This window comes from Myotis daubentonii, chromosome 1 (genome assembly GCF_963259705.1).
Source record: "Myotis daubentonii chromosome 1, mMyoDau2.1, whole genome shotgun sequence".
Classification (NCBI taxonomy): Eukaryota; Metazoa; Chordata; class Mammalia; order Chiroptera; family Vespertilionidae; genus Myotis; species Myotis daubentonii.
Window position 1 is genome coordinate 227,787,328 of NC_081840.1, and position 12,478 is coordinate 227,799,805.

General features: G+C 43.2%; 1 protein-coding gene across 8 annotated transcripts in view; it reads left to right on the forward strand.

Moving 5' to 3' along the window:
- The window catches only part of BOD1L1 (biorientation of chromosomes in cell division 1 like 1), a 46,319-nt gene that overhangs the window by 2,210 nt on the left and 31,631 nt on the right, over nucleotides 1-12,478 (forward strand). For all 8 annotated transcript variants that reach the window (XR_009449955.1, XR_009449956.1, XR_009449962.1 and 5 more), the window contains exons 2-5: nucleotides 4,592-4,716; nucleotides 9,382-9,572; nucleotides 10,288-10,902; nucleotides 11,700-11,849. Coding sequence is in view for 4 of the 8 variants with exons in the window: in XM_059675558.1 (XP_059531541.1) it covers nucleotides 4,592-4,716; nucleotides 9,382-9,572; nucleotides 10,288-10,902; nucleotides 11,700-11,849 (1,081 nt within the window). In the remaining 4 variants the exon portion in view is untranslated. The remainder of the gene's footprint in view (nucleotides 1-4,591; nucleotides 4,717-9,381; nucleotides 9,573-10,287; nucleotides 10,903-11,699; nucleotides 11,850-12,478) is intronic.

Sequence of the window (12,478 nt, forward strand, 5' to 3'; positions counted from 1 at the left end):
GCTCAACCTGATATGTAATTTCCGGGAGTGTTCAGGGACCACTGAATAAGGTCCCTGTTTTGATGTTTGATGCTAGAAAAGAGTGGAACTGAAATGATGCCCCCTCCCGACAGTCTTGTAGTCTCCTCTGTCTCTCAAAAAGAGTAAGTTTGAACATATAAAAGCCAAAGTTTTCTTTTATATGAGTTTAATCTTCCTGTCAATTTGGCAAGTGGGCCAAAGCAGAAATAAGATGCCCTATTCATGCAAAGGAGCATCATTTTAATGGGATCCTGAGGTCTCTGTCATCTGTAAGGAACACCTTAGAGTTTAGAACAGGGGTGGGCAAACTTTTTGACTCGAGGGCCACAATGGGTTCTTAAACTGGACCGGAGGGCCGGAACAAAAGCATGGATGGAGTGTTTGTGTGAACTAATATAAATTCAAAGTAAACATCGTTACATAAAAGGGTACGGTCTCTTTTTTTTTTTTAGTTTTATTCATTTCAGACGGCCGGATCTGGCCCCGGGCCGTAGTTTGCCCACGGCTGGTTTAGACCACTTGGGGGATGGTGCTTTTGCTAATTGAACCCTGAAGACTGGCTTTGCCAAGCTCGGACCTGTAGTATATAGCTTGCAGGGTGTCCGTCACATGCATAGTTAAGGATCAAGACATTTGACACCTGCCAGGTGCTCTCCAAGAGCAACACTACCATCCGGCCCATTGTGTTCAAAGCAAGATGAGAAGTTCCAAAGTCTGCTGCCACTCCAGGGGACCCTAGAACCCCTCAAACTGTACTGGGGTCACAGATGGTCCAGCCAAGAGAGCGACCTGAGAATGAGACCACATCAGTCCTCTCACCCAAAGAATTGGGACCTTGGGCAGCCCAGGACCAGCCAGCGCTGAGGCTCCTCTGCTGTGGACTCCCAGTCCAGCTCCCTGGAGTAAGCTAGGCGGTCACAAAGCCAGTCTGACCCCTTTGCATTGATTGGCAACTGGAGAATGTGAGGAGGGAAGGTCTGAGGTCCATCATTCTGCCCCAGGCAGGGAGCTCTCGTCAAACAAGTAAATATGGCACCTCTCTCCCCAGTAAAGGTAATAAAGGCCAGTTTTTAGATACTTTCTGGGGTGTAAATGACTCCTGGCCACTGTGATTATTGTCTGGTTTTTTTTTCTTAGATTTGAAAGGAGTACCAAAGACAAAAAAATAGAAAGGTGCTCACCCTACAGATATTTATGGTGTACCAGGCACTGTTTTAGATGCCAGAGATGTATCAGTGAAAAAACGTCCCTGCTCTTACAGAGCTTACGCCCCGCAGAAAAAAACAGATGTCATGGGGCCTATGGAAGCAATAAAGCAGGGTGAGGCTGGAAGGACCGATTTGTCTTGAGTTCAGGGGAGATTTCAAATAAGATGCCATTTGAGCCATCACAGAAGGAGCCAGGCAGCTAGCTATCTGGGCTGAGTGCTCCAGGTAGAGGCCATCCCAGTGCAGGAAGCCTCAGGCAGAAACTGTCAGGAGAAAGTGACAGGAGGTGAGTAGGGGCTGCCCTCCCTCCCTTCTCAGCTCTGCTGGTCTGCTGGCTTTTTTAAGAGTTTGCCTTTTGCCCTGACTGGTTTGGCTCAGTGGATGAGCTTCGGCCTGCGGACCGAAGGGTCCCAGGTTCGATTCCAGTCAAGGGCATGTACCTTGGTTGCGGGTGCAGGAGGCAGCTGATCGTTGTTTCTCTCTCATCGATGTTTCTAACTCTCTATCCCTCTCCCTTCCTCTCTGTAAAAAATCAATAAAATACATTTTAAAAAAAGAGTTTGCCTTTTACCTGAGCTGAGAAGCCTTTGGCAGGTGTGCGTAAGGAGGACGGGCTTGCTCTGGCTTCCATCTTAGATGGATTGGCCATGTGTAATGATTAATAGTGTCTCCTTTCACGCTAGGCCATGATCTGGTTTGGACAATAAATTATATGGTTGCCCTAATTTTAAAAGATTTGCATTCGCTGCTATATGGAAAATAGACTTCAGGTGGGCAAGGGTAGACACAGGGAGATGAGTTGCTGTAATCCAGACAGGAGACGAAAATGCATCGGCATCGTAGCAGGAAAGATGGTGGGAAGTGGTCAGATCCTGATGTCTTGTGATGCTAGTGCTGACAGAACTTGCTAATGGTTTAGATTTGCAGCGGAAGAGAAGAGGGGAGTCAAAAATGACTCCAAAGCTTTTGACCAGAGCTCTCTGGAATGGGAAGAAGAGACAGCAAAAAGTTCCCAGAAGAGCCCTAACCAGTTTGGCTCAGTGGATAGAGCATCGGCCTGCGGACTCAAGGGTCCCGGGTTCGATTCCAGTCAAGGGCATGTACCTTGGTTGCGGGCACATCCCCAGTGGGGAGTGTGCAGGAGGCAGCTGATCAATGTTTCTCTCTCATCGATGTTTCTAACTCTCTATCCCTCTCCCTTTCTCTCTGTAAAAAAATCAATAAAATATATTTTTTAAAAAAAAGTTCCCAGAAGAATAATGGAATCCTTATATCTAGAGTCACCAGGCTAATTTTTACTGACAGGGGAACTGGAAACAAGGAAAATTACCTGTTGTGGTCCAGTTTTTAGTGTGTTATGGGGCAACTAGAGTGCTAAATGCATTGTGATTTTTTTAGCCTAATATTTCTGAGACTTGGGAATCCTGGAAAGAAGTATGTTTTACAGTTCTGCTGAAAATCACCCAGAGAAAGGACTAGTTTTTTCAGTTCCCATTAATTGTGAATAACTAGAGAGGAACACGAGAAATGATCATGAGATTGTTTCTTGTGGGATTGAAATGGGAATTAGCAGAAGTCGGGAAACTGAAAGGGATACAAGGTCATCACCAAGGGATGAAACCTTCAGCATCCCTGTTGGAGTTGGTGACCCATCTCACAACCACATTTTAATTGCTTATCTGCCAAGCAGTGTAATAAGCTTCCTGAACACAAAGATTAAGAGCAGTAGGAGCAGGCTTACCCTTCAGCGGGGACGTAAGTACCCCCCCTCCCCAAAATACAGTGCAATGCAGGAACTGCTGAGATGATAGACATATAGAAGGTATAGAAGACAGGAAGAATGTGGGGACAGGCCTCATGGGGCTACCTTTGGGTGTCAGGATGACTGTACAGATTAGGGTGAGTTCTGAAATTGAGAAGTTTGCCAAATGGACAAGTAGAGGGAACCGTAGATGAGGCTGTACAGTTTTGTTTAAAACATTTGGAGATACTCAAATCTATCTGCATTAAAGCCACTTAAAAGAAAGACATGAAGAATGTGCGTGATGGGCAACAACTAGGAATGGAGTGTGTGGTCCTGCTTGAGTGGATGAGAACTTACTTCCAAACATCCCTTCCAGGCAGTAGTAGCCTTTTCAGTGGAGATGGCATGGTGTGTGTCCTCTCTCCTGCTTCCCTTCCATCAGGGGTTGTCAGCCTCAGCAGTGTGGACATGTGGGGCTGGATGGTTCTTTGTTGTGTGGGGGTTCCCCTGCACTGTAGGATGTTCAGCATCCCTGCCCTCTTGCCACTAGATGTGAGTAGTGGCTCCCCCATTTTTCTCCAGACATTGCCAGATGTTCCCTGGGGAGTAGTCACTCCCCCTGAGAGCCACTGCCTAACATCGAATGTAATGCCTAGTTCCCATGGTTGTCCCTCCATAACTCCTCTCAGATCTATGCCTTTCAGCCCATTTCTGCCACCCCTGTGGCATGCTGTTCTAGGTATATTTAGTGTCTGTTTACTCTTTCACTGTAGGATATTAAATCATCAGAAAGCTCAGCCATCACATATCACTCTGCTCATATGTGCAGGGCTTACCATTCTCTATCCCATAATTACAGACTTCTTCTTCAGGTATCCAAGTCCTTCCAGCCCCTGGCCCCAAACTCTCTCCAACCTCACTTCTCTGCTTTTTCAAATTCTCTTTTCCAACCAAATTGGACTTAATAATTTGGGTTGGGAGCCCCAAGTGTTCCCAACCTCATGTTTTCTCACCCACTTACTCTCTGCTTCATTGTTGGGGGTGCCTGCAAGACAACCTTCAGATTCCCAGACCTTCGAATTCCCAGCTGCGTCGTGGAACCTTGAAGGTTCAGCTCAAATGCCACATTCTCAGTGAAGGCTTACTCCCTCTTTTCCTCTCCCTCTCTTTGCGCCAAATCATCATAGTAACATTTATCAGTGTTCTGTCTCTTGTCTACAAATAAGAGGTATGTTCTTTCTTCTTGGTACTCTTCATATCTCCAAACATAAGCTGTAAAACTTTGTTGCCATGTTGATACTCTAAGACAGGGGTCCTCAAACTTTTTAAACAGGGGGCCAGTTCACTGTCCCTCAGACCGTTGGAGGGCCGGACTATAGTTAAAAAAAACAACTATGAACAAATTCCTATGCACACTGCACATATCTTATTTTGAAGTAAAATAGCAAAACGGGAACAAATACAATCTTTGTATTTGCATGTGGCCCGCGGGCTGTAGTTTGAGGACCCCTGCTCTAAGAAATGTTGTCACTGTTAAGATACTCAAATTCTGAGACCATCAATATTGTTATTGTATAACACTGGAGATTTTCAACATTTGTGTCTTTTTTCTTTCTAGCCTGCTTATCAGAATCTGAGACAACGTGTTGACAACTTTGTTGCTAACCACTTAGCAACTCATACCTGGAGTCCCCACCTCAATAAGAACCAGCTAAGAAACAATATTAGACAACAAGTGCTCAAGTAAGTCCCAGAATTACAGTTCCAAGGCGGGCTTGAAAATGCCACAGTCTACGTTACCTGAAAGCAGACATTCTGCAGGAGTCTGTTTACCTCTGCTAATTTTGTGTAGTTTGGTGCTTTTGTATTGTGATATAGTATGATTTTAAAAGGCTCCAGTCGCTTCACATTTCCCCCACAATTTTAATAGTCGGATTTCTCTGCAGCCCTTTGAAAATACTGAAGGAAGGGAATGACAATGTGGCTTAGAAAAGTCCTAGATAGAATACTAATAGGTGGTAAATGCTGGCATATTCTGTACCATTTATTTTCACAACCATTTTCTTGGCCCTATAAAGAGAAGGCTTTATTATTATTTTTCAAATGAAGACATTGGAAATCACTGAAATTAAAATACCTTTCCCTGATTTTTGAAGCCATATCTTCTATCTTCTGATACAGTCTGCCCCCTTCCCCCAGCCCATTTTTATCTCTTGCATTTTAGTGTGATTTAAATTGCTTTTTAGTGATGCTATTGCAAAAAAAAAGAACAAGAAAAGTGCATTTAGACCTGTCAGCCATTTTTGGTTGAACATAAGATAAAGAGAATGAGAAGAAATGAAATGTTTAGAGGGACAAAAAAGTCATATTTATTCCCCAGAAAAGCAGATTTGCAATATTATCTTGTTCTTAAATATAAATATTTGCCAAGACAAGAAATATTTGCCTTCTGTCCCTACTTCAGCCCCCGAAAAAGGTGACGTTAAGGTATCTTCCCGCTTTGACAGATACTTGCATTCCAGCACATCATTTAAAATGAAATCTTGCATGAAAACAGTTAAGCAGATCAGTTTTATACCTGCCTCCTCTGAATTCCCTCCCGCCCCGTGGGAACCTGGCAAGCCTACCTAGTGTGTCCTCTGCTGATACTTGTCACCCACAGGAAGCCCTGCACGCACAGCTCACACTGACTCCAAGGCCCACTCAGCCACAGGTAACACTAGAACCAGGAGCCTGACTCCTGTCTCCAGGGAAGAAGGGAAGAGAGAAATTCAACAATAACTTTGTTGTCTGCATTTTAAAAGATGTTTGAGGAACCTGTAAAGAGTCCAAATGAGATCAAAAGATGCCATTAGAGGCTGCATAACAGCTGTGGGGAAAGTGAAAGCCTTTCTTGAAAAAGGTGAGACTGAACGGGGTCTGTTGGGTTGACAGGCCTGAAAGTTGACTCATTTCCAGGCATTTAGGAGACCAGTAACCAAGAAAGTAGGGGGTTCCTGAGGGGGGCAAGCTTCCCCAGTGTCCCTCACACTGACACAGCGCCTTGCTGAATACTGAGTGCTTTCACTCAACAATCTGCATAGCCGCCTCCCTTCCGCAAACGACTACATTTCTTTAAAAGCACATTCGTTTTCTTTGTCTTCAGATTGAGACTAAATGGAAGGCCAGCTTCCTGGAATTGCATTTACTTCCTAGCATACCAAACCTGTAAAGTAGGGAAGCAGCCGCTTATTTTGTTCTTAGGGGAACTAAACTCAGTCTCGCCCATGTAAGACCAGGCACTTACCATTCTTGCTATACCGCTGCCAGACGATGTTTCCACAGAATTGGTGTTTGGTGAGGGGTGCGGGGCACATCAGAAGAGGTTCTGTGCTGAGGTTAGTATAGGAGTGCTCTGCTGGTGGGTGACGAGGGGAAGCAGCTGTCTCTTAGATAAGTTACTACTTTCTAGCTGTTTTATTTATTTGTAATAAACTTCTCTTATTTAAATTCTGTTAGTAAAGTTATGTTACTGATAACATTTTAAAGCTTCCTAAAAGAGACTATTTAGTTGTGTCTAGCAGGGCTAATGGTATAGGATGTACTGGCCACCATTAATACAATTTCAAACAATTTTTCATCCTTATAGTTCCAGAAACACTCAGTTGACTGTTATGTTGAACCATCTACAGTTGTCATTTTTGTAGGACAACAGTCTATCAAAAACTTGGGATGGTTCAGTTTAATAGCTAATCTGTAGACTCACTGCAGGGAAAACTTATTTTATCTATGTATTCATTTGTACAACAGAATCTAAAAATGCTGGATAGCTCTGAAATTATTATCTTAACTGAACAGGATTTAAAAGGAAGATAAGGAAATAGCTTTAATCAGGACAGTGCCAGCTGCTAGCATTTCGCTTTATCCTTGAACCTAGAGTGTGGTTTCCCTATAGTGAGGTAACTGTCTCTGCCCATGCCTCTAGAGCAGTGGTTCTCAACCTTCTGGCCCTTTAAATACAGTTCCTCATGTTGTGACCCAACCATAAAATTATTTTTATTGCTACTTCATAACTGTCATGTTGCTACTGTTATGAATCGTAATGTAAATATCTGATATGCAGGATGGTCTTAGGCAACCCCTGTGAAAGGGTCGTTCAACCGCCAAAGGGGTCGCGACCCACAGGTTGAGAACCGCTGCTCTGGAGTGAGCCCACTGGGAAGGGTGGGGTCATAAGCGCTGGCCTACAGATTTATTCACGGTCAGAGCTGACCGACCACTGTGAGAGTGGACTAAAGTGGACAACAAACCAGAAAATAGGCAAACAAACTGAAGCAGTAATTTGGGATGGGTGGTTTTTATTTTTTATTGTATGCCTTTATACTTGTGCCTTAAATCAAAACATCTTTATGATTGCTTGTCCTTGTTTTTTCCCCCACCTGCTACATTTTAAAGTCACCTCTAAGATGCATTGCAGGATTTTCAGTTTTTTATCTTAGAACTTGAAAAAGCAGGTTACCTACTTTGTACAGGGTTGACTCATTTTTCTCTTTGGCCCACATAGCATAGCATTATAGTATTACAAGGCTGCAAGGTGCCTCAGGAAATGAAAATCAAATTCATCTTCCACTCCAGACAGGGCTGTACTCAAACCGGCATTTGAGTAGTAAGGAGAGACCCCCCCCCCCCCCCTCATTCTGCAGAGAGAGCCTGAGGTCTAGCAGCTGGAAAGGACCAGCACCCGTGCTCTTCTGACACTATCCAGGGAACTCCTCAAGCTCTTTTATTTTGCTTAAATATGTTTTTATTGATTTTAGAGAAGAAGGGAGAGGGAGAGAGAGATGGAAACATCAATGATGAGAAAGAATCATTGATCAGCTGCACTCCCCCTACTGAGGATCGAGCCCGAAATCCAGGCATGTGCCCTGACCAGTGACCTCCTGTGCATGGGTCAACGCTCAACCAATGAGCGTTGAGCTCAAGCTCTTTTTTAGGAAGAAATAAGGTTTAAGTATGTTTCTCAAAATAAATTCACATCCTCTTATTTTGCTCACACACCCTTATGATTTTCTGCACATTTGGAACTTAGTTGCCCTGTGTGCTCTTCTGTCTCTTGTCAGTGATATTTCTTTAAGCTCTTTCTTCCCAACTCAAATGTCTTCTCCATTGTGAAGCATTCCCCAGTTATCTTGCTATATCTAATAAATCCGTGTTCCACTCTTTCCCTACAGTAGATGGTGTGTCCTGGTGCCTGTCGCCTTGTATTTTAATTGTTTATGTCTGTCTCCTCACGAGAAAAAGGACCAGGTCTGGCTTGCAGCAGCCCAGTGGCCAGCAGGGTGCCTGTTAGTGTAGAAGACACTCATTCTTATTGAATGAATAAATCACCCAGTTTTTTATAGCAAGAAGATAATAAAAAGAAAGAAAAAAATCTTAAGTTTTATTTTTGTTCTTAAGGTATTTTTTTGTAAGTTTGATGGAATTACACTTTGTGTATTTTCTTCCATTTTCCTGGAGACTCTAATACTTATAAAAGTCTTACATTTTTCTGCTTAAAAATAAAAGTGCAGAGTCCATTGATTTATTTTATATCCAGAACTGAGCTCTAGTGATTATTTATTCCTCTAGGGCCAGGGTTGGAGTAAATAAGCATCATCTGTAAGCCTGGGCTCTAGATAGTGTGCTGTGTCTAATTTTGTTTTAGTTTTGTTTGGTTTGCTTCGGTGGTTCTAGTGACAGTGGTGATGAGTTTAGAAATTTTTGCGAGATGGTATATCCAGATGTCATTGCTGTCCTGTGGAATTTGTCATTGCCTGTTCTTTCTCTACCTAGATGAACATATTGGGAAAATTTAAGGTTGGAGAGAGACTGTTTTACCTAAAAGTAATTAATGCAATTATTACATATACTTATATATAAATATATATCGTAGAGGCCCAGTGCACGAAATTCATGCACTGAGGGAGGGGGTGGAAGTCCCTGAACCTGGCCTGCGCCCTTTTGCAATCCAGGACCTCTCAGGGAATGTCCACCTGCCAACTTAGGGGATTGGGCCTAAGCTGGCGGTCAGACATCGCTCTCACAGTCCAGGGCCCCTTGCTCCTTACCGTCCACCTGCTCGCTGTTCCTTACCGCTCTGCTTGCTGCTCCTTAGCGCTACCACGGAGGTGGGAAAGGCTCCCACCACCGTCACTAAGCTCGCCAGCTGTGAGCCCGGGTTCTGGCTGAGCGGGGCTCCCCTTTGGGAGCACACTGACCACCAGGGGACAGTTCCTGCGTTGAGCATCTGCCCCCTGGTAGTCAGTGCGCATCACAGCAACCGTTCATTCTGCCATTCTGTCAATTTGCATATTAGGGTTTTATTATATAGGATAATAATGAAATATTATATATATTTTTAACCTTTCTGTAAATTATCCTGTGTTTCAGATCAGGAATGTTGGAGTCTGGCATCGACCGAATTATTTCTCAAGTTGTGGATCCAAAAATCAACCACACATTCAGACCGCAGGTAGAGAAAGCTGTGCATGAGTTTCTGGCCACACTAAATCACAAGGAGGAAGCCGGGGGCAGCGTGACCCCGGAGGAGGAGAAGCCGGACTCTGCCGTCAGCACACAAGGTGCATCCCTTTTCCTCTTGAACTGAGTGTCAGTTTATGGGTATTTGGGTTTTTATTTTTATTTTATGTATTTATTTTTTAGATATATTTTTATTTTTTTTAGAGAGGAAGGGAGAGGGAGAGAGATAGAAACATCAATGATGAGAGAGAACCATTGATCAGCTACATCCTACACGACCCCCACCGGGGATCAAGCCCGCAACCCGGGCATGTGCCCTGGACCTGAATTGAACTCCAGACCCTTTTAGTCCACAGGCTGACGCTGTACCCACTGAGCTAAACCGGCGAGGGCTGGATATTTGAGTTTTTAAACCATTTGTCTACTTGGCACAATAGTGAAATTGTGTTACTTCAGATACCACCCAAAGTCCTTAACTGGCATAACGTTTTTTTGCCCTAATACAAAATAATAGGCATTTTAGTGACATATGCGGGGTATATGTATATTTCAGCAGGGAATAATTAAAATAATTAGAGAAGATACTGTTATTCTGGAGCTAGGCTGTTCTCAGGTTTGCATGGTGCCTTTCTGAGATACTGTAGTGGAGAGGCAGAGTGTGCCTAGTACCGGCACTGGTGCCCGAAAGGCTGTGAGCATATGAACGGTCTGCACAGCATGTGCACCAGACTAAGGTGACCGTGGCATGTAGCGTTGATCCAGCCAGGGGGTTGACTTTTTGTATAAACTTATCCTAAAACTTGTCTTTCCCTCAAGGTGTCCCTGCTCCTGGGCCCAGTGCCAATGTGGCCAATGATGCCATGTCCATCTTGGAAACCATCACTTCTCTTAACCAAGAAGCTACTGCTGCCAGGGCCTCCATAGAAACATCAAACCCTAAGACTAGTGAGCGGGTATCCAAAAGGCTCCCGTCCCAGCCAAGCACTGACACTAGTACTGAGAAGGAGAGAATTGCAGAGGACATGGCTGATAAAGACAAGACTGTGCCAGACTCCGCGGGCGAAGGACAGGAAACGGCCCCGAGGTCTGAAGAATGTAGTGATCTTCCTTGTCCAGTTGAAGAAATTAAAAATCACACAAAAGAGAGTAATAATTCAGTTCTGCTAAATAAAGATGTTCAACAGGAAAGCAGTGACCAAAAAAATAAGTCAACAGACAAAGGTGAAAAGAAACCAGACAGCAATGAAAAAGGAGAAAGAAAGAAAGAAAAGAAGGAAAAGACTGAAAAGAAATTTGATCACTCAAAAAGGAGTAAAGATACACAAAAAGTCAAAGATGAAAAACAAGCAAAGGATAAAGAAGCAGAGTGCACAAAAGTTCCTTCAGAAAAGAACAGTAATAAAGCTAAAGCCATGGAAGGGACAAAAGAAGGTACAAACTTACAAAAATATACAGCAGTGTAAAGAACAGTGTCCACCAGGAGATACCAAATTTGCCTTCAAATTTTAATAAATTTGGTTTTGGTTTTTGTTTTTTGTTTTTTTAGAGAGAGCGAGAGGAAGGGAGAGAGAGAGAAAGGGAGAATCACTGACCAGCTGCTTCCTGTACACCCCGTACTGGGGATTGAGCTCGCAACCCAGGCATGTGCTCTGACCGGGAATCAAACCAGCGACCTCTCAGTCAGGGGACAATGCTCAACCATTAAGCCACACTGGCCAGGACAATAAATTTGATTCTTATATTTCAAAGCCTGGGAACATATCCCTTTTGCTAAAAAATGGATGATAACATTTGTGTATTTATTTTCTATACTAGTGTTCGAATTGACAAAGTAAATGAGCAGAGAGGCTCTAAACCTTATAATTTAACTCATAATTTTTTACCATGCATTATTCAAGCAACTTAATTTATAGTTGTATATCCTGCTCTTTAAAATATCACATAGTAAATGTATTAATTACTTAACATTTGCTTTTGTTTCTATCATATCATAAATTAATACTTTCTTTTTTTTCTGGATAATAGTTTGCCTTTGTAGTTTCTGGAAACAGCTCTACCTTGTTTGATATTGGTTATGAGAGATTTTTATTTCTAAAGTTGAAGTTCTTTGAAATGTATCTAAAGAAGGAAATCTGAAGTGTAATTTGGAATTGGGTGCTGAGTATGTTCCTGTAACGCAATGATTTACCTCCTGTGGGTTTTTGTTTTGTTTCTTTGTCTTCTTGAAGATGGCTCTGCAGTAGATTCTGACGTGGATGGACTGACGGACATTACAGTTAGCTCTGTCCATACCAGTGACCTCTCATCTTTTGAAGAAGACACTGAAGAGGAGGGTGTAATATCTGATAGCATGGAGGAAGGAGAGATTACGTCAGATGGTAAAGCATTTTACTTAATAATGCCTCTGAAGCTTCCGCCGAGAGTGTTGTGTATATTCGCATGGCTGTATCGTGAAAGACAGTGTGGTAGAGTGGCCAGAGCATGGGGCTTTGTAGTTGGAAGATTGGTTTCTGAGTCCCAGCTCCGAGGTTTTCTGTCTGAGCAAGCTTGGTAAGTTCCTAAACCTCAACAAGTCTTGGTTCCCCACTTCTTATCTCCATTCCCTGGGATGATTATACAAGTTAGATGAGATCATGTGTGTGTACCAGGTGTATGTGTACGACATTTGGGGAGTACTGTCCACAAGATTCCCATCACTTCTGATACCAGTTGCAAGTTTGGGGTTTCCAAGATCACCCTTAACAAAGACAGAGAAACAGCAATCAGACTATCAATCCCCAGAGGGAAAGTAGGGGAGGGTGGGGGCAAGGCGAAGAGATCAACCAAAGGATTTGTATGCATGCATATAAGCCAAACCAATGGACATGGACAACAGGGGGATGAGAGCATGAGTGGTGGGGGGAGGATGGGGGTTAATGGGAGGGAATGAGGACACATTTGTAATTCCTTAACTAATAAAGAATTTAAAGATTAAAAAAAAAAAAAGATCACCCTTAGGTTTGGTAAT